Here is a 21,790-nt window from a genome sequence, read left to right on the forward strand (position 1 = left end):
CTTACTGGACAAATACCATTTATAGTTAAAATAGAGACATGACAGTCATTTCTGATTATTTCTCTGGAAAAACCACATTGTGAAATCACCAAGGTACCAAATTGTAAGTGAACTTTTAGAGCATAATTTGTTGCTCTGTTGGTGATTATTTAGTAAAAGGCAATATTTACTAATATTAGCAGAAAAATTTTTTTTCTTAGGTGTTGATTTTTCTGTAAGTATCAAACACTGCAATCCATGTGAAAGTATCTCATTAACTCTATACAAATACAATGGTTTAAATCAATAGACATAAGACATTGTGAGTTCTGTTTGACCATGAATTTATCAAACTCTTCTCTAAACCTCAGTTTCTCCAGCTGTAAAATCAGAAATATAGCACTAAGTCAGTGAGGATGTTTTTTGAGAAATTTAAGTGAAATAATGAATACAAAACATGTGGCACATGCTGACATAAAAAAACCTCAGAATCAATTGTCATTATTCCGAGTCTTAATCTTCTGCATTTCTCTCCTTTTGTTATTTTTATTTAAAAAATGTATTATGTTTCTTAACATTGAAAAATTTTTAGCATAAATTTTATAGTCTTATTCAGATAAAATGACCAATACCATAAGTTTTAAAGTAGACCTAACGAGGGTGGGATGATTTGGGAGAATATCATATGTGAAACGGATTGCCAGTCCAGGTTCGATGCACGAGACAGGGTGCTCAGGGCTGGTGCACTGGGATGACCCAGAGGGATAGGATGGAGAAGGAGGTAAGAGGGGAGTTCAGGATGGAGAACACATGTACACCCGTGGCGGATTCATGTCAATGTATGGCAGAACCACTACAATATTGTAATTAGCCTCCAATTGAAATAAATGAATTTATATTTAAAATATAAAATAGACCTAATGTGCACAGAGTCGGACACAACTGAAGCGACTTAGCAGCAGCAGCAGCAATGTGTATTTTATAACATTGTAATTACATATATATTTCATTGATGAGTGTGGTGGTGAAGTTTTCTGAAGATGAGACCCAGAAGAGAGCTTCATCTGTCTTCTTACTTTTCTCCCCTGCTTCCTCTGGTGTGCCCCAAATACATGTGTTCCGTTAGGTACCATTACGTAAGTTAACCAAACTCAGCTGTGCCCTGAGCTTCATACAAACATTACCTGTTGATTATGGAAGGTGTTCTTGTTGACTGTGTTAAGTTACACATTCTGATATATAAATATCAATGCTGGGGGCAAAATTAGTAACTTCCTAATTTTTTTTTAAAACTTTATCTTTTAGTATTTCTTTTTTTTTTTCTCCTGTAGGGCATGTGTATTGTCTGTTGTCAGTCTCAAAATCCGAATGCCTATCTGAACCAGTTGCTGGGGAATGTTATTGAGCAGTACATCGGGCGATTTCTTCCAGCCTCAGCTCCTGTCTTAGGTCTTGGACAGCATCCTGTTTTATTGGCATTGAAAAACTCAGCCAGTGTTCCACCGATGTCATTGCTAAAGAAATGCATTGCCCATGTCATAAGGTACATCTAAATACTAAGAATAAGTGGTATTTACAATGTATTATTCTCTATTAAAAACAGAATAGTTTTTTATTTTCTCTTTTAAATGATAAATTTCTCTAATAATTTTCTGTATTAAAAAAATAACAAAAGTATTGGCAACCTGTAGGATTCTGAGTTTAGAAACTTTTTTCCTGAGAAGTATCTCAGAATTTATCAGAATGACTTGGCAGCCTAAGACAGCTCTTTAAATTGTTTTCTCTGAATTGCTTGTTTTCTTTGTATTGCTATTATTTCTCTTATATATGTCTTGCTGCTGCTGTTTAGTCACTAAGTTGTGCCCAAATCTTTTGTGACCCTGTGGACTGTAGCCCACCAGGCTCTTCTGTCCATCTGGGAAGCCCATATATGTCATATATATGTGTGTGTGTGTGTGTGTGTGTGTGTGTGTGTGTGTGTGTGTGTGTGTGTGTGTGTGTGTGTGTGTGTGTATGTATATATGTATGTATGTATGGGAGAAGGAAATGGCAACCCATTCCAGTATTCTTGTCTGGGAAGTCCCATGGACAGAAGTGCCTGGTGGGCTACAATCCATGGGGTTGCAAAGGAGTCAGACATGACTTAGCAACTAAATAACAGCATGTATATGTATTATTTTTTATCAGTTAAATACTGATTGAATTTTGTACTGTACAAAATGAAGTAATTATAAGAGATAATTCAGTGAAAAGAAGAATGCTAATATGAAAAAGGAAGCAATATGAAGTCCTTTTTCTTTTAGTCTTCTCTGTCTTAACTTCTATTATTAGGCAAATGAATCAATGAAACTTAGGTTTTCTACTGAACTCCATATCTTCTAACTGCGACATTAAGAAACCACCTTTTTTTTTTTGTTTTGGTCTTCATGAAGTATTTAGCTTCATATGAAATTAGTTTTTAAACTTTTAAGATGCTATGGTGATATATATTATTCTTAGTGGGTTTTTTTCCTGTGTTTTTAATGATCTGATATCTTTAATATCCTAATATTATCTGTCACCTCACATTACAGAATTCCATGTCTGAGATCTGTTCTCCCTCTGACTTTCTCTGTGTGTTCGTAGTGTTCTGTTACTCAGGTTTGAAAGCTTCATATTCTTTGTTTCCCCTCCCTTTTCAACCTTTGGCAAATCATTGTCTCCTTCCTTTTTCACATCCCTTTTTTATTATATTATACCTACACTATAGCCAGAGTCTCATAACTAATTTCACTGTCTCTAGTCTTAATGGCACCCCACTCCAGTACTCTTGCCTGGAAAATCTCATGGACGGAGAAGCCTGGTAGGCTGCAGCCCATGGGGTTGCTAAGAGTCGGACACGACTGAGTGACTTCACTTTCACTTTTCACTTTCCTGCATTGGAGAAGGAAATGGCAACCCACTCCAGTGTTCTTGCCTGGACAATCCCAGGGACGGGGGAGCCTGGTGGGCTGCCGTCTCTGGGGTCGCACAGAGTCAGACACGACTGAAGCGACTTAGCGGCAGCAGTCTTTTCTTCCAGTCTCACCTAAACAATTCCCCCAGATTACTTTTCCTAAAATGTTTTTCCAGTATGACACTTCCTTGCCTTCAAACTTTCTTTGTTTGCTGTCCATGATCTGTCACTTAACTTTCCCATATATATGTCATCATATACAAACCCTAATGATACTGGTTTAATTATCACCCTTCCAAAATGCTTCACATTTCCCTATATCACACCTTTGTTCAGACCATTTTCTCCATTAAAATGCTATCTACTGGGCTAAATACTCCTAGGCTTTATGAGACTTACACCTAATATCTCAGTGTACCATGACTCTTCTTTCCTTCTTCTGGAGCCGTGTGCTCTGTATAATTCAGTTCTCAGAATCATGATAGTTTTGCCTAACTTGCATATGAATTTTGCAGCAAGATCGTAGTACTCTACCACTGTGTTTGAGACATTGCATAGGTAATTTTAGTAAACCAAATGACAAGTGTTGAAATGAAATCAAATCCTTAAGACCTTAAAGCTGTTAAAGTCCAGTGTTTAGGACCCTGGCTACTTTCCTTGACTTTCCTCTCTACTTTGTATATAGTGAAAATGTTTTTCTTACTGTTTCTAGTTGAAGACCTAAACAAGTAGCAATTCCTTTTTCTTTTTTTCTTTTGACACTCAGGAAAGACATAGAGATTGTCTCCTAAGACTTCCTCTATTCCAAGCTTCTCTACTCCTATAATTCCCTAGCTTAGGACTCTCTCTACTGCATTCCCAAGAATTCTGGGGTTATCTTCCAAAGCATCTATCACACTATAATTGTTCTTTTCTTCCTTATCTAACTTTTCCACTGGACAGTGAGCCACTGCTTTCAGAGACCATATTTTACTTTCTTGTTCTTAGATTTATACCAAGCACACCACATACTCAATGAATGTTTGTTCTAAGCATTAGAAATTCAGCATTAAACAAAACACATGAAACAATTGACCTCAAAGAATGAATGAATTTTCTAATATGTAATATTTGTTGGAAGTCATTATATGGAGTAGAAATGATGAAGGCATAGTTCTGCCCTTAAGGAATTTACAATATTTAGTGATTTCTGTGCCTCATTTTGGCAAATTATATCTCTTTGCAAAGTATATGTAGATGTCTGGTTTAGATTTAGCTATATTTGACACTTTTTCATATTGTCTAGACTTTTTAGAAACTGTGCAATTTCCACTTTGCATTTATTCATGTAAAAAAGTACACTGAACACCTGCTATGAGTTGAGACCTGTTCTAAGAGGTAGAGACACAAAGATGAGGCAGGTGAGTTATCTTTATGACCTCTGAGTTCAAATGGTAAAAGTTGTCCTGCTTTAAAAAAGATATGAAACCCTCAATTCTCTAATTCTTTTATTTCATAAGGGAAGGACGGATACAGGTTGGAATGGAAAGACGATTTCTAGTATGGTTTAGTTGGAAAAATAAAACTCCCTTTCAAATCCATAGATAAATGGAGAGAATCTTTATGCAAAGTCAGATTAAAATGTGTCATTGAGGAGCTCATAGGGGAGATCAAGCTTATATTAGAAAGGAAAAAATTTAACAGATTTTTATTAGATTTTGATTGTTTAAGATCAGTTTCCTTCATATTTAGTTTGTATCTGTATTCTGCTTTGGCCTTTATATCATGCCAGTAGGATGTGCAGTCATTGCTTCAAAAATCTTAGGTTGGAAGAAAATATGGTAAAATATACATAGTTTTTAAAAATTGTGCTTTATGGATTTCAGAGATAAAATAGGCCATCATCTTTCAAGTGTATGACATTTGATTCTGCTCTATTGAAACTTTGAAGAGAAGGAAGAACAAAATTTTGCTTCTTTTCAGGAAGTCCTACTTTGAGTTTAAAGGATCCTTGCTCCCTCCTCGCTTGGCATCCATTCTGGCCTTCATCCTCCAGCTTGTTAAGGAAACTAACACTGATGTTACTGAGATTGAACTCCTCCTCCCTGGAGTATTAAAATGCTTGGTGCTGTTCAGTGAACCTCAAGGTTAGTTCATTTAGGAGTTTGTATTTGTTATTCTTTTATGTTCACAAATTAAGAAAGTATTCAATTCTGTCAGTTAAATTGACAGTTATGAAAATATATGGCTATTTCATATCAACTTAATTTTTATCATGGCTAAAGAATGAACTCCAGCCAGTAGCTGAGGTTGGGTGTGATAAAATGGTTAAAAACTGACATGATTCAGTCTAGTTTTTTTTTTTCTCCTCCCAAATAGTTGATTTATGTTTATTTAATTTCTGTTCAATTTGTCTCTGATACTGAATGCAACTTGCTAAATATCAAGTGGTGAGGGGGCAGCCTACTTTCTCCTATTCTGGATTCTGCTATAATATGTAAGCTGATCTGTGGGCAAACCTGTAAGTACATGTTGATCCTTTTGTTTTCAGTCTCATCAGCTTACTGCCTGTGATCACTTAAAAATACTATTTATTTAGTCCCTGCTGTGAGTAGCAGGCCTTAACAAGCTTATTGGGAATATGCAGAATAGTGGCTGTAGTTCTATCCTGAAGGGATTTTTAGTGTAAATAGATGTGTTGTGTGTGTATTTGTCATTATAATGTGATCATTTGGGGCAGGCTTCTCAAATGCTTCTACTTAAGTACTTCTAACTACTGTGATAAGTGAGTACAGTATATATCCTAAAGAATACGAGGGCAGCATGCAGAGTGGCAGCTAAGAGCTCAGACAGCTCTTTGAAATGTTCTGTTTCATCTCAAAAATTTATGCATGTTTTGTTTTAATCCATGTTATTTTGATATTTAAAAACGGTCCTCTCTGCTTCCACGCTTGGTTCTGTGAAAAATGTTGTATTATGTTAATGTAAAATACTCTTACTTGATAGTAACACCTCTTCAGTAAAGAATATCCAGAGATAGATCCCAGACTGTTCTTTAGAAATTTTACCTTCTTTAAAAACATTTGCATGCTTTAATTTCAATGAAAGTCTGTTGTACTATACAGTACAAAATTTGAGACAGAGCAGATAGTATGGCATTTTAGCTAGCCTGTTATTAGTGAGTATAATATTTATCATGAAGAAGGTCAGGTTTGTGGAGGAACACAGATGTGTGTGATCGGCTCAGAGAAGATTCCCTGACTCTCCTTGTAGTCTCTGTCTTTTTGAAGGACAGTTTGTAAAATTGTAGAAAGTTAGTGTTATGCCCAAGAATATTTCAGTGTTTACCCAAAATACCTGTACACAAGAGCTTGAGTTCACTTTCAGCATGGTGACATGAGAATCTCTGCAGCCTTGGTCCCCAGAAAAACTGGTGAAAATTATTTAAAAGAAAGCATTTAAATTCTCTGGAAATGGTCCAAAAAGCGTACGTAACAAATGGAGAAATTGTCTACTGAAGCTTGGTAGGAACAGCAAGTCTTTGATATTTGAACCAAGACTACTATCTTCTCTCTTCCTATCTCAGAGGCATGGCAACTCTGGTAAATTAAAGAATGAGGGTTCCCTCTCCCTGCAGCTTCCAGGAGGAGGGCTGTCTTCCTAAGAGAGGCAGAGTATCAGTGTTTCTCATCCTGCCTCTTAGCCACCTGATGGTAAGGTTATATTCCAGGGGAGTGTGGGTGAGAGGTGAGGCCTTCATTCTTCCACTCAGCTCCCACTTGTGAGATGGGAGCACTATACTGAGTATGGTATCAATGAGAATACTGGAGTGTTGATTGTCCTTGCTGCAGCTTAAGGTAAAGTTCCTCAGTCGTGTCCGACTCTTTGCGACCCCATGGGCTGTAGCCTACCAGGCTCCTCTGTCCATGGGATTTTCCAGGTAGTAGTACTGGAGTGGATTGCCATTTCCTTCTCCAGCTTAGAGGTAGAGAATTTATACCAAGAGGATCTGTAGCTAATACCCTTCCTTCCACAAGCATGCAGCACCTAACATGGGTATGTTGGTCAGAAAATATTGGGCACCATGATCTCTGTCTCCAGCAACAGAACTTCACTTCTGAATTTTGCCTGAGAGTGGGAAGGGGTAGGAGAAAGCCATAGGACAGATAACTCTGAATTTCTCTGAAAGGAACAAATTTCATTTACAATGAAATGTGAAAAAGTTCAAGCCTGAGGGTGCTGTCAAAAGCAGTGGAGTTTGTGGTTAAAAGGCAATAGGTAGGAGAATGATAGATTTATTAGAGGTGTAAGTTAATCTGTAGGTCAACTAGTTTAGTGAGAGAATTGACTGCAAAAAGCCCTGGGGTGAGAACAAATATCACTAATCTCAGAAATCCTCCCTTTAAAAAAGCCTGGATTTGATAAGATCATACACTTACATTTACTGAGAGAAAATCAACAGATCCTGCCAGTGTGAGCAGTCAGATATAAGATTTAATAAACAAAGACTTCAAAGTAGCCATTATAAAAAGGTTCAGAAGGCTCAAGGAAATCATGGTTAATAAGGTAGAGGAAGATGTGATAACAGTGTCACATCAGAGACTATCAGTAGAGAAATAGAAATTATTAAAACAGAAGATAACCAAATGGGAATTCTGAAGTTTAAAAGCTAAACTGAATGTAAGAATTGAATTGCCAGTCTATGTCTGACGCGGGATACAGCATGCTTGGGGCTGGTGCATGGGGATGACCCACAGAGATGTTATGGGGAGGGAAGTGGGAGAGGGGTTCATGTTTGGGAACGCATGTAAGAATTAAAGATTTTAAAATTAAAAAAATAAAAAACTAATAAAAAAATAAAATTAAATTAAATAAAAAAAAATAAAAGCTAAACTGAAAATCTTAAGTTTAATTTGAATTGATAGATGAAAGAATTAGCAAACTTGAAGATAGATTGTTAGGTGTTATGCATTCGAAAAAACAAAAAAACAAGAAAGAAATGAATAGAGCTTTACAGAACTGTAGGACATCATTAAGCACACCATGCTACATAGAATATCAGGAGAGGACAGAAAGGAGCAGAAAAGATATTGAAGAAGTAATGGCTGAAAAATTTCAAAATTTATTGACTAATACCAATCTATACATTCAGGAAGCCCACCTAATTCCAAATGGAATAAACTTAGATACACAGACATGCAACTTAGTGGGGGAAAAAAAGGTTGGAAGTCAAAGGCAAGGAGAAGATTTTCAAAGCAGCAAGAGGAGAAACAACTCTACTTTCAAAGGAACCCTGGGAAGATTAACAGCTGACTTCTCAGCAAAATCAATGGAAACTAGAAGGCAGTGGGATAACACTGAGTGATCAAAGAAAGCACTGTCAACCAAGAATTCTATAGTGAGCAAAGCTGCCCTTTCAAAAATGAAAATAAACTCAAGATATTTGCAGATAAAAAATGAGAGAATTTGTTGTTAGCAGACCTGCCTTATAAAAATTACTAAAGGAAGTTCTTTAGAATGAAAGTTAAAGTGAGCTCAGATAGTAACTTGAATACTTATGAGTAAACAAAGAACAGCAAAGGTAATTATGTACAGTTGACCCTTGAATAGCATGGGTTTGAACTGCACAGGTCCACTTATTTGCAGTGTTTCTTTTCAATAAATCCATACTACATTACTACACAAACCATGGTTAGTTGAATTTGTAGATGTGGAACCCTGACTGAACCCTTTCTGACTTTACATTCAGAAAGCTGACTGTAAAGTTAAACATGGATTTTCAACTGTATGGGGGATCAGCACTCTATACCTTCATGTTGTCCAAGTGTTAGTTGCTCAATTGTGTCCAACTCTTGCAACCCCATGGACTGTAGCCCACCAGGCTCCTCTGTCCATGGAATTCTCCAAACAAGAATACTGGAATGGGTTGTCATTTCCTTTTCCTGGGGATCTTCCTGACTCAGGGATCGAATACAGGTCTCCTACATTGCAGGCAGATTCTTTACCATCTGAGCTACCAAGGAAGCCCCATGTTGTTCAAGGGTCAGTTGTAGTTGAAAGGCAGGTTAAATACATATTTTTACCTTTTTTCTTTCAAATTCTTTTAAAAGTAAATGTATGAAATAATGTGTATATAATTGTCCTATAATGTATAGAAATTGAATACATTTACCAATAACAGTATAAAGGAGATGGTGGAAACAAAGTAGTATTAGACTAAGGAAGTGACTTCAGATGATAACTTAAACAGGGACAAATGATGAGACCAATAAATGATAGGTAAATTTAACAAAACCCGAAATATATATGTGTTCTCCTTTCTTAGCTTCTTTGAAAACATAGGAATTTTATAAGGTAGAAATTATAATAATGTATTACTGAGTTTTAAAATTTGTAAGTGTAACATGTATAACAGTAATTCCACAAAAGAGGGGAAAGTGACGAGCTATATAGGAACAATGTTTCTATATTTTGCTGAAATTAAGTTCATGTAAATGTGAAGCTCTGAAGAGTTAAGATGTACATGATAAACCCAGAGCAACCACTAAGGAAATAATTCAAAACTTACGGACAATCATTAAAGTAACTAATATGCTACATTTGAAAATAATTCACTTAATGCAAAAGAGAGATTCAGTTCAGTTCAGTCACTCAGTCGTGTCCGACTCTTTGCGACCCCATGAATCGCAGCACACCAGGCCTCCCTGTCCATCACCGACTCCCGGAGTTCACTCAGACTCGTGTTCATCGAGTCAGTGATGCCATCCAGCCATCTCATCCTCGGTCGTCCCCTTCTTCTCCTGCCCCCAATCCCTCCCAGCGTCAAGGCTTTTCCAATGAGTCAACTCTTCACATGAGGTGGCCAAAGTGATGGACAAAAACATAAGACATTTAGAAAGCAAAAGGTAAAATGGCTGATGTAAATCCAGCTGTATCTACAGTAATGTTAATTGTGAAAAAGTTGAACAATCCAATCAAAAGACAGAGATTATCAGAATTTTTTTTTTAAGCTCTATCTTTATCTGCAGGAAACACTTCTGATTCAAAGATTGGAAGTTAAAGGATGGAAAAGGATACATCATGCAAATTGTAACCGCAGAAAGCTGGAGTAGCTAGACTAACATCAGACAGGAAAGACATTAGGCAAAAAAAAAATATTACTAGAAATAAAGAGGGAACATTTTATAATGATAAAAGGGTGAATCTGGAAGATTGAACCATTATAAATACATGTGTACCTAATAATAGCAAAATACAAGAAAAAACTAAAATGAAGGGGAAAATAATTCACAGTAATAATTGGAGGAACTTTGGTTTCTGCTATAGTAATAAAGAGCTTGGAAGTCATCACTCACCCTCACAACAAGAAAAACTCTGGACAGCCTGAAAAACAATTCTTCTTAGGTTCATCAGAGAATTGAGGTCATAGGGCAAATCACTGCCCTCAAAACTGAGCGTACAACAATTTGTCAAATTCAGCTTAAATATTGCTACCAATACCAGCTACATCAGAAGGCTTCTGCTCCTGGCTAGCTGTGATTCTCTGTATCCACCTTTCTGTTTAGTTTTAACTTATCTAATAGGTAATTTTTTAAAGAGGTAAAGGATGTACTAAGAGAGGAGAGAAAATGTAACCATACAAAGTGCTCAATTAAAACCTTCAGAGAAAGCAGGAAAAGAGGGAAAGATTAAAAAAAAAAAGGTCCAGAGCAAAGACTAGAAAACCTATAAAGTAGATATTAATTCAACTATTTCAATAATCATTGATGGCAGTAGTCTAAATAAACCAATTAAGAGACTGACTGGATAAAAAACAAGGCTTAACTCTATGTCAGCTACAAGAAATCCACTTTAAACATAAGGACACAATTAGATTAAAAGTAAAGGGATGGAGAAATATATACAGTGCTAACAGTTCAAAACACAGGTGTAGCTATATTTCACACAAAGCAGACTTCAGGACAAGAAGAACCATCAGTCATAAAGATGGGCATTACATAAAGATGAACTGGGAATAGAGGAGAGAACTTCTTCAATCAGATAAAGGACAATTTTGAAAATCCTACAGCTGATATCACACTTAAGATGCTTTCTCCCTAAGGTTAGGAACAAAACCAAAGTGTCCACTCTTGCCACTTCCTTTAGCATTGTACTAGAAGTTCTAGTCAGTGGAAGAAATGGAAATAAAAGGCATCTAGATTGAAAAGGAAGAAGTAAAATTATCTGTGTCTGCACATGATATCATTTTGTGGTTGTTCAGTCACTCAGTAGTGTTTGACTCTTTGTGACTCCATGCACTGCAGCGTGCCAGGCTTCTCTGTCCTTCATCGTCTCCCGGAGCTGGCTCAAACTCATATCTGTTGAGTCAGTGATGCCATCCAGTCATCTTATCCTCTGTCATCCCCTTCTTCTCCTGACTTCAATCTTTTCCAGCATCAGGGTCTTTTCCAGTGAGTCGGCTCTTCTCATCAGGTGGCCAAAGTATTGGAGCTTCAGCATCAGTCCTTCCAATGAAAATTCAGGACTGATTTCCTTTAGGATTGACTGTTGGATTGATTGTTGCTTGCTGTCCAAGGGACTCTCAGGAGTCTTCTCCAGCAGCACAGTTTGAAAACATCAATTCTTCAGCTCTTAGCCTTCTTTATGGTCCAACTCTGACATCCATACATGACCACTGGAAAAACTATAGCTTTGACTATAGTATATGGAAATATATGATATCACATATGTATATATATAATCCTAAGGACCCATTGAAAACTATTTGAACTAATAAATAAGTTCAGCAAGTTTCCCTACCAGAATTCAGCAAGCTTCTTTGTAGCAAAATTGACAGACTGATTCTACAGTTCGTATAATCCTACAAGGGACCTAGAATAGCCAAAAAAAAAATCTTAAAGAAGAACAAAGTTGGAAGATAGCACTTTTCAATTTGAAAACTTAGTACAAAGCAACAGTAATCAAAACAGGGTGGTACGAGCATGAAGGTAGATGTATAGATCAGTGAGATAGAATTGAAAGTCCAGAAAATCTGTGTATCTATGGTCAACTGACTTTTTCTTTTCTTTAAACAGGGGTGCCAGGATGATTCAATAGAGGGAAAATAGTCTTTTCAACAAACTGTGCTAGATCAAAAGATTGAATTTGCACCTTTATTTCACACTATATGCAAAAATTAATTCAAACAGGATTATAGACCTAAATGTCAGAGTTAAAACTATAAAACTCTTAAAGCAAGAGTAAATCTGCATGATCTTGGATTTGGCAATGAATTCTTAAACAGGACATCAAAAGCCCAAGCCACAGAACAAGACACATAAATTGGACTTAATCAAAATGAAGAACTTTTGTGTTTCAAAGAGCACTGTCAGAAAAGTATTAATAAAAAGACACCTCAGAGAATGGGAGAAAGCATTTGCATATTACTGATGTGATAAGGAAGTTGTATCAAGAGTACATGAAGAATAAAACTCAGTAGTGTTAAAAAAAATAAAAAACAGGCAAAGGATTTGAATACAGTTTCCTCCAAAGAATATAAACAAGTGGCTAAAAAGCACCTGAAAAAGTGCTGACTGTCATTAGTCATGCTGCTGCTGCTGCTGCTAAGTCACTTCAGTTGTGTCCAACTCTGTGCGACCCCATAGATGGCAGCCCACCAGGCTCCACCATCCCTGGGATTCTCCAGGCAGGAGTACTGGAGTGGGTTGCCATTTCCTTCTCCAGTGCATGAGACTGAAAAGAGAAAGGGAAGTCGCTCAGTTGTGTCCTACTCTTCGTGACCCCATGGACTGCAGCCCACCAGGCTCCTCTGTCCATGGGAATTTCCAGGCAAGAGTACTGGAGTGGGTTGCCATTGCCTTCTCCGCATTAGTCATGAGGGGAAAGCAAATCAAAACTACAGTGAGATACCACTTCACACTCACTAAGTTGGCTATAATGAATAAGATAATAATAAGAATTGTCAAGAACATGGAGAAATCTGCATCCTCATTTACTGCGTTTGGGTTTGGGAATGTAAAATGGTGTTGCCACTTGGGAAAGAGTCTAGTAATTCCTCAATAGTTGAACATAGAGTTACCTTGTGACCTAGCAATGCACTCCTGAGTTTTAATATATACTCAAGATTAATGAAAACATGTCCACACAGAAACTTGTACTTTAATATTTGTAGCTCCAGTACTCTTGCCTGGAAAATCCCATGGACGGAGGAGCCTGGTGGGCTGCAGTCCATAGGGTTGCTAGGAGTCAGACATGACTGAGCGACTTCACTTTCACTTTTCACTTTTATGCATTGGAGAAGGAAATGGCAACCCACTCCAGTGCTTTTGCCTGGAGAATCCCAGGCATGGGGGAGCCTAATGGGCTGCCGTCTCTGGAGTCGCAGAGAGTCGGACACGACTGAAGTGACTTAGCAGCAGCAGCATTATAATAGCCAAAGGTGGACTACCATCAGCTGATGGATGGATTTTTTTAATGTGATCTATCCACACAAGATAATATTATTTGGATATAATATTAAATATATAGTCAATATAAGGAGTGAAGTACTAATTCATGCTGCAGGAAGTATTGCTACAGCGTGTATTGCTATCGAATGTATTGTAAACATTATTACAAGTGAAAGAAGCCAGATAACACAAGACCACATATTATATGGTTCTATTTATATGAAATATTTATCTCTGTAGTTAAATCTACAGAGATGGAAAGTAGATTAGCAGTTGCTTAGAGGGGGTATGACGGAGAAGGCAATGGCACCCCACTCCAGTACTCTTGCCTGGAAAATCCCATGGATGGAGGAGCCTGAATCAACTTAGCAGCAGCAGCAGCAGGGGGTATGAAAGTAGATTAGTGGTTGCTGAGGGGGTATCGGAGGATAGGAGGTAATAGCTTTAAAGGGCACAGTGTTTCTTTTCAGGATAAAGAAAATGTTCTAAAATTGCAGTGACAGTTGCACAGTTCTGTAGTTATACTAAAACCCATTGAATTGCACATGTTAAATGGGTGAATTATATTGTATATAAATTATATGATAATAAAGTTGTTATTTAAAAAAAAACTGAAAGATAGCCCAGTGTTTAAAAACAATGCCCAGTTCAGTTAAAGAAATAAAAGAGGATAGATTTTTTTTAGAAACCGTGTACACTAATGCTTACTACAGTGTTATCCGTAATAGCCAAAATGGAGGCAACCCAGATATCCATCAACTAATCATCTAATGAACTGATTGATAAACAGGATGAAGTATATCCATACAATGGAATATTTCATATAAATAGAACCATATAATATGTGGTCTTGTGTTAACTGGCTTCTTTCACTTGTAATAATGTTTACAATACATTCTATAGCAATACACACTGTAGCAATACTTCCTGCAGCATGACTTAGTACTTCACTCCTTATATTGAATATATATTTAATATTATATCCAAATTATATCCAAATATCTCATGGTTTGACCATGAGAAGGAATGAAGTGCTAACATGTTCCATAACATGAGTGAACCTTAAAACATTTTGCTAAGGAAAGGAAGGCAGTTACATAAAGCCAAATCTGTATGATTCCATCTATATGAAATTCCTAGAATAGACAATCCATAGAGACAAAAAGTACATCAGTGTTCCAGGGACTGAGGGAGGAAGAACATGGGGAATGACTGCTAATAGGTATAAGGTTTTGGAGGGAGGTGATGAAAATATTCTGAAATTAGATAGTGGTGATAGCGTCACAATTCTTATGAATATACTAAAAGCCAATGAACTGTACACTTTAAAACATTAGTTTTTATATTTGAATTATACCTAAATCTATTATTTTTAAGAAACAGTGCTTACTTTTAATACTTTATGAGGGGTATTTCTTCATGTTCTGGTACTTTTTCCACAAAAGAACTTGTGGATTTTGGGGTTTTTTTCGAAGGAAGCATCTTTAAGAAGAGTCATTTATACTGGCTCTAGAATTGCATGTAATATGAGAACTTCCTTGTTCAGTAAGGTCAAGTATGCTATATCTTCCTTATCCACTATCCTCATGCTATGGAAAACATTATCTGCTACTTAATTAATTTAGGTTCATGTGCATTATAGACGTTGTACTCTTGCCATAGTGGATTACAGTTTCTGAAAATTTTCTTGTTCTTTAGAGAAAGTAATTTTTTTCCCCAGCTACTTATATTTAATATGCCAAAAACAGCTTAAAAAAATGTATTAACACTTGGAACATGGTAAATTTTCGGTTTTTTTTTTTTAACCATTTTTATGTACAAATGCACAGCTGTAAAGGATTTGGTTAAATACTAAAAGAATGTAAATGATCTCTTTGTAACTTTGCTGTCTTTAAAAAGGAAATTAGCATCAATAATAGTTGATTTTATATATATATATATATATATGTATACACACACACACACACACCATCAAGTGATGGGTTTATGTATATATGCAATCCATGGTGTTGCAGTCAGACACAATTTAGCGACTGAACAACAAATATATAAATCTAATTTTAAGAAAAGATGAACTATTGGTAGTTTCTAATTTACTACATATGATTTGTGAATGGAAGGAATATGAATTTAAAAAATTAATCTGTAAGCTGAATTATTAAAGGTTATCTGTTGTCAGTGTGTAACAGTGTTTGCAGTGTTAGGATGGTAGAATGTTTTTGAATACAGACTCTTTTCTGATAGAAGGGCATATCTTCACATGTATTTTTTAAGTTACAGTATTTTTTCAGTCACATGTGAAAAATAGACTCAAGTGTTTTATATTTTCTTAAAATGGAAGATAGGGAGACTTTAGAACAAAAGCTCATAACTATTTCACTTTGAAAAATAAAAAAGCATGTACATACTTTAAGAAAACAACATGTTTTTCTAAATCTAGAGTGCTCATGAAAATGAGGATCCAGATGGTGAATTCAGGCACAATGTGTAATGCTGTAATTTTCCCTCCTAGTTAAAAGGCTGGCCACCGAGAACCTGCAATGCATGGTCAAAGCCTGCCAAGTGGGGTCAGGAGGAGAACCTGCCGCCCAGCTGACTTCTGTGTTTAGGTAAATGGAAAATATGCCAACTGGCAAGGGGACTATTGCCAGCCATTTGACAGTCAACATGTTTTTTAAATAACTAATTATCCAAAACATAATGTGTTGCTACTTGTTTGTAGTTTCAATTATTATATTTTTGGCAGTAGTTTTGCTATGTTGTTGTTTTATTAAAAAATTAAATTACTAGGGAGAAAGATGACTTTAAATTACCTGAGAATTTAGTAAGGAAGATGCTTGCATGTGTTTCGGAGGAAAAAGTGGAAAACGTGAGTCCTGGTGACAGGTATACAGGCTTTGGAGCTGGTAAACGTGCTACTCAGCAGCCAGTGTGGATGTGCCTGTCACTGGTCTTCCTGTTCACTTTAGATGCCGTGAACACGCAAAGCTCCATTCAATGTAATTTGTGAAGCATAAGACTTTATATACAGATCTGTTGTTCCTTCATAAGAATAACTGCACCTTGTAGAACGTTTTCTGTTTTATTTCTCTTTGCCTGCCTTGCACCGTGTAGAATCTTAAGCTTTCTGTTAAAGCAGTGCTTTTAAAATGTATCTTTCTCATAGTTTCTACCCGTTGACCTTCATTTCATGTATCTCTACCATAGCTCCACTGTGTTAGTTTGGGTCCATTTCCTTCATTCTGTGTGGGATTTTTGATTCCTCAGCTTGCTTTCTTATCATGTAGTTGGGACTTGTCAGTTGTTGACAGTTTATTTACAGAATATAAAAACTGTGATCTTTTGAAATAAATACTGGGTTATTCTTTATATATAATGTATAATTATATAAATATAATTCTTTATAAATTATATATTCTTCATATTTTATTCTTCTGTGGGTCTAAAGTCTCTTGTTCAGTTAAGGAATATAAAAATTATTTAGAAGTAACTTGCTTTCCTCATAGAAGTACTGTTTGATTTAACTAGAGATAGGAATAATTAACTAAAAGATACACAGAATATCCAGGAAGCCGGACTCGTTTTCTGTTTGAGTCTCTTCGACACACTCTTACCCCCCAGATTGACCACATGCAAAGTGTGGCAGGAAGGTCCCTGGCGTTAGGTTTGTCCCTCTTAATTCTTCCTTTTGGGATTCCAACTCTTCCCTCTCCCTCTGAATGCCCTCACTTTGGTCATGGCTCACGCTGAAGCCATTTCTTTTCTGGTCATAGCTCACGCTGAAGCCATTTCTTTTCTTTATTTTCAAGTTTCCGTCTTTGTATGGCACCTTTCATAGATCCTTACGATAATCTTATATAAAGTGATTTTTCTTGCATTCAGTTTACAGCTTGTTGCTGTATTTGGGCTAGATAGATACGAGCCCAAGTAATTGCCCCAAGAGTAGTTCTAAGTAACCTGTTTTACTTTCAGGCAGTTTATTGAAGATTATGGTATGAGATATGACTATCAGCTTTACAGCATTTTAGAAGCAGTAGCAGCACTGGACCAGCAGGTTGTCATCCACTTGGTTCCTGCCCTTACTCAGTCTCTGAAGGATTCAGAGCGGAAGTGGGGCCTTGGCAGAAATAGTGCACAGAGGTATGTTTGATTATTTGATTATATCCTTTTGGACAATGATTATGAAATCTAGATACATTTTCCTAGTAATGGCCTATTTTCCCATTTATAAAGATTTGGAGTCTGTTCCAGTGAATAGGGTTAGTGACTCCACTAGATAATATGCTTTTGGTCAAAAATAGATAGAAGCTCTTTTTTTTTTTTTTTTTTTTTTTGCCTTATAGGCTTATGACTGAATATAGTGCTGGACTATTTAGAGTAATGAAACATGGTGGGATAAGTCTGTATATCCCAGAGAGATTGTTTTAAAAGAAAAAAGACCCTGATGCTGGGAAGACTGAGGGCAGGAGAAGGGGGCGACAGAGGATGAGATGGTTGGATGGCATCACTGACTTTAATAGACATGAGTTTGAGCTAACTCTGGGAGACAGTGAAGGACAGGGAAGCCTGGAGTGCGCAGTCCATGAGTTCGCAGAGTCTGACACGATTCAGCGACTGAACAGCAGCAATAAACGTCTATCTCTCTCTTCTTTTGTCTTTACAGGGAAGCCTATAGCAAACTTTTATCTCAGCTAGGACAAGTGGGACAAGATGAGATACAGAGACTGGAAAATGATCATGTTGAATCTATTTTGTGATTTCATCCTCAACATTAATTATAACTACCTAAAGCCACTTTGTACCATTTGACTCCTACTTTCATTAATTGTATAATGTTCTGTTAAAAATACTTTATAGGATCTTTTCCGTACATACCTGTAAGTATAAAGTATATAAATAAGAAAATAAAAGTTAATTAAATATGTTATAGAATCTTTGGAACTTGGTAAAACTGCATTCTGTTTTGAAGCGGTTTTAGTTAAACTAAAGAAACTTAAAGTTTTCCTCTCTGGGAGTGTTGTCTATGTCTATGCAGGTTTGTACTGATTGATCCATGGGTGTGTTATTGTAGTGTGACTTTCTGCCTTGCAAGTAATTTATTTCTGTTTTTTGTTTCTTTACAAGTTATGTTTAATCATGACACTATTTCACATTACCTGGGTGCCCTATGCTGGTTTTGTTATTCGGTTGCTTTCTTGTTTGCTTGTTTTTATTGTTTTGTTTCTCTTGAGGAATGGTCAGGAGATAGGGCTGTGTCTTTGTTATCCTTTTTTATACTATGTTTGAGGCAAGTTAGTAAAATTCTTTCAGAGTACACTTAACTCTGAGCAGTGAAACTGAATCTGGCTAAGGGATTATACAGATGTATATATAAATTTTTTCTGACTTGGGCTAAGGCAATGGCTCCCCACTCCAGTACTCTGCCTGGAAAATCCCGTGGATGGAGGAGCCTGGTAGGTTGCAGTCCATGGGGTTGCGAAGAGTCGGACAGGACTGAGCGACTTCACTTTCACTTCTCACTTTCATGCATTGGAGAAGGAAATGGCAACCCACTCCAGTGTTCTTGCCTGGAGAATCCCAGGGACGGGGGAGCCTGGTGGGCTGCCGTCTATGGGGTCGCAGAGTTGGACACGACTGAAGCGACTTAGCAGCAGCAGCGGCGGCAGCAACAGTGTTTATACTTGAGGTCCAGCAGTTGCCAGATGTTTTTCTATTCATCCTTTCTTTTGGAGTTGTCGTATCAAGAGGAGGATAAATAAGAGCCTTTAAAAAGAGAATAAATAATATTCTGGAAATTTTTTAAGGTTACAAATTAGCAGTTCTGAAAAGTCAGCCGAATTATCTACTTGCTCTTCAACTACAGCCTCTTATAAACTAGCATCTTACATATTTGCAGGGAACCAGCTTAGTTTCCTGTAGCAGTTCATTTCTCAACCCATTAACTATCTGAAATTTCAGATTTATTTTATTGGGTTGGGCATTGTCCTTGACTCCTTTTTCTAGTGAGCATTATTTGGTAAAAATAGTTTCAATCTTAGTGCTCAGAACCCACGTGGGTCTTAAACACAGCTCTACTTTGTGACCGTGAGCAGATTCTTAATCTTGTCTGAGCCTTAGTTTCTTCATGGAGAAAAATGAGTAATAATGCTTCTTGAAATTTCACAATGTTCTGGTAAGAATCAGTGGGATAACTGATTTATAATCATATAATTAAATGTATGTGAAAGTATTTGGTGACCTACATTCTGTTAGGCATACAGACATGATTACTGTATCTCATGCACAAAAGTAAAGAAACTTCTCACTTTTGTTCTTCTCCAATGGTATGTCCTAGATGAATGATTCTAAGTGTTTTCTTAATATCATGTTTGCTAACTTTGAAATAATTTGTTTTATTCTGGGGCCTCTAGTGTTTATCATGGTTTTACTATTCCTTCAGGAAAACATTTTCAGCCCTTTTCTGGCTCAAGTATCTTTTAAATGCACTGCAGTCAGGAAACTGTAGTTAGTTAATAGACCTTTCCTTATTGGAATTTGTGAAGTCTAAAGGACTTCATGACTTATAAATGGTCTATTTTACCCCTAAATAAACTAATTCAATAAATGGGATGAATAAAAGCCTCTTTAAGGTTACTTAAGACTTCATAGCCAGAGAAGGCAATGGCACCCCACTCCAGTACTCTTGCATGGAAAATCCCATGGATGGAGGAGCCTGGTAGGATGCGAAGAGTCGGACAGGACTGAGCGACTTCACTTTCACTTTTCACTTTCATGCATTGGAGAAGGAAATGGCAACCCACTCCAGTGTTCTTGCCTGGACAATCCCAGGGATGGGGGAGCCTGGTGGGCTGCTGTCTGTGGGGTCGCACAGAGTCAGACACAACTGAAGTGACTTAAAAGCAGCAGCAGCAGCAAGACTTCATAGCAATGAATTTCTTTTCATTGTAATAGTGACTTACTAATGATGTATTATTTTGCAAGTTTTAGCAGTTGAAATTTAAAATATTTAATGGAGTGCCTTTAAAGGGTTATTTATGTGTGTGTGTGTGTGTGTGTGTATTCTTCCCCAAGGGAAATTGATAAAGATGTCTTGGATAATCTTACTCTTAGCTTATGAAATCTTTTAAGGGTTAAGAAAATCTGTTACTGAATTGTTACTGAATACTGCATTAGGTATATGTACTTGTGTATATTAAGAATAAATTTATACATAAAACTCAGTAACAAGAAGTCTGTAACATGTATATGTAGATATATTTTTTTTAATTTGTGTATCGGTAAAATTTTAAAGAAACTGTTTTATTCATTGAAGAAAAAAGAAAATTTATGATTCAGTTCCATTTCTTAAAAATCTTCACTGACCCTTATTTCTATATTATCTCTTCCCATTCCCAGACTTAGAATGACCTTATAGTTGCTTCCTTAATGTTCTTTTTCCCCTAAAGTCCCTGCAGTATCTGATGTGACTGCTTCTACCATTGTTAAGGTAAGCCAGTCTCTTGTGGTCGAATCTGGAATGTGTTCTCATTTCCCTTGCGCTTTGGCACCTCTGTGACTTTGCATTCTCTTTTTTCTTCTCATCCCTTCCTCCACAGTACTGCTGCTTCCTACATACACATTTTCCCTTCTTGTCCCTACTGGTAAGATCTGGCCCTTCACCCGCTCTGTCTCAACATTCTTCTGGTAGTGAACTGAGAAGACTAGCTAATAACTTTATCTTTCACATCTGTATCTAGTACTGCTTTTCCTCTAAACCTGTCTAGTTGGAGTCTCCTGGAATCTCAGGGCAACATGTCAAGCTGCCTTTGTCGCCTTCTTTTCCAGAGAAGGTGACACTGTCTTTGCCTTCATTTTCTACCCAGAGCATACACCACTTTCCCAGTTCACCTAACCTTGACGTTTCTTGGATTCTTGTTTCCCACTTCTCATCTGATCAGCTGTACAAGCTCTTGCTATTTTTTTCTTTTTGCCATCACATGCATCCAAATTTATTAGGCACTATAATCGGCTCCTTGTCTCCGGACTATTGAAATTTATTCTTCACATAGTTCTGACATTAATGTTCCTAGAAGACTACTTTCATCTGGTTACTTTTCTGCTCAAGGACCTCTATTTACATCCCATTGTTAGTAAGCTGACATTGAAGCCCTTCTGTCAGAATTCCTGCCACCTGACACTACTTTCTCTTTCCAAACTCAACTGAAGCAGGAGAGTAGGCTGTCTTGGCTGCTTTCGCTGAATGACATGTTCATTCTACTCTGTGGACCTCATTCAGTTTGCCAGCTTAACACCATTTCTACAGAAACCCAACTTTAAGATCCTCAAATAGGAAAATTAAAATATACATGTTAGGCTTCCTTGGTGGTTCAGATGTTAAAGAATCTGCCTGCAATGCAAGAGACCTGGATTCCATCTGTGGGTTAGGAAGATTCCCTAGAGAAGGGAATGG

General features: G+C 36.9%; 1 protein-coding gene across 5 annotated transcripts in view; it reads left to right on the plus strand.

Moving 5' to 3' along the window:
• The window catches only part of MMS22L (MMS22 like, DNA repair protein), a 124,469-nt gene extending 103,908 nt beyond the window's left edge, over positions 1 to 20,561 (plus strand). For all 5 annotated transcript variants that reach the window (XM_069599233.1, XM_069599234.1, XM_069599231.1 and 2 more), the window contains 5 exons: positions 1,311 to 1,522; positions 4,877 to 5,040; positions 15,854 to 15,950; positions 17,314 to 17,481; positions 18,005 to 20,561. In XM_069599233.1, coding sequence (XP_069455334.1) covers positions 1,311 to 1,522; positions 4,877 to 5,040; positions 15,854 to 15,950; positions 17,314 to 17,481; positions 18,005 to 18,098 — 735 coding nt within the window. In that variant the 3' untranslated portion in view covers positions 18,099 to 20,561. The remainder of the gene's footprint in view (positions 1 to 1,310; positions 1,523 to 4,876; positions 5,041 to 15,853; positions 15,951 to 17,313; positions 17,482 to 18,004) is intronic.
• The last annotated feature ends 1,229 nt before the right edge of the window (positions 20,562 to 21,790 follow it).

Source organism: Ovis canadensis, chromosome 8, assembly GCF_042477335.2.
Source record: "Ovis canadensis isolate MfBH-ARS-UI-01 breed Bighorn chromosome 8, ARS-UI_OviCan_v2, whole genome shotgun sequence".
NCBI classification, from domain to species: Eukaryota; Metazoa; Chordata; class Mammalia; order Artiodactyla; family Bovidae; genus Ovis; species Ovis canadensis.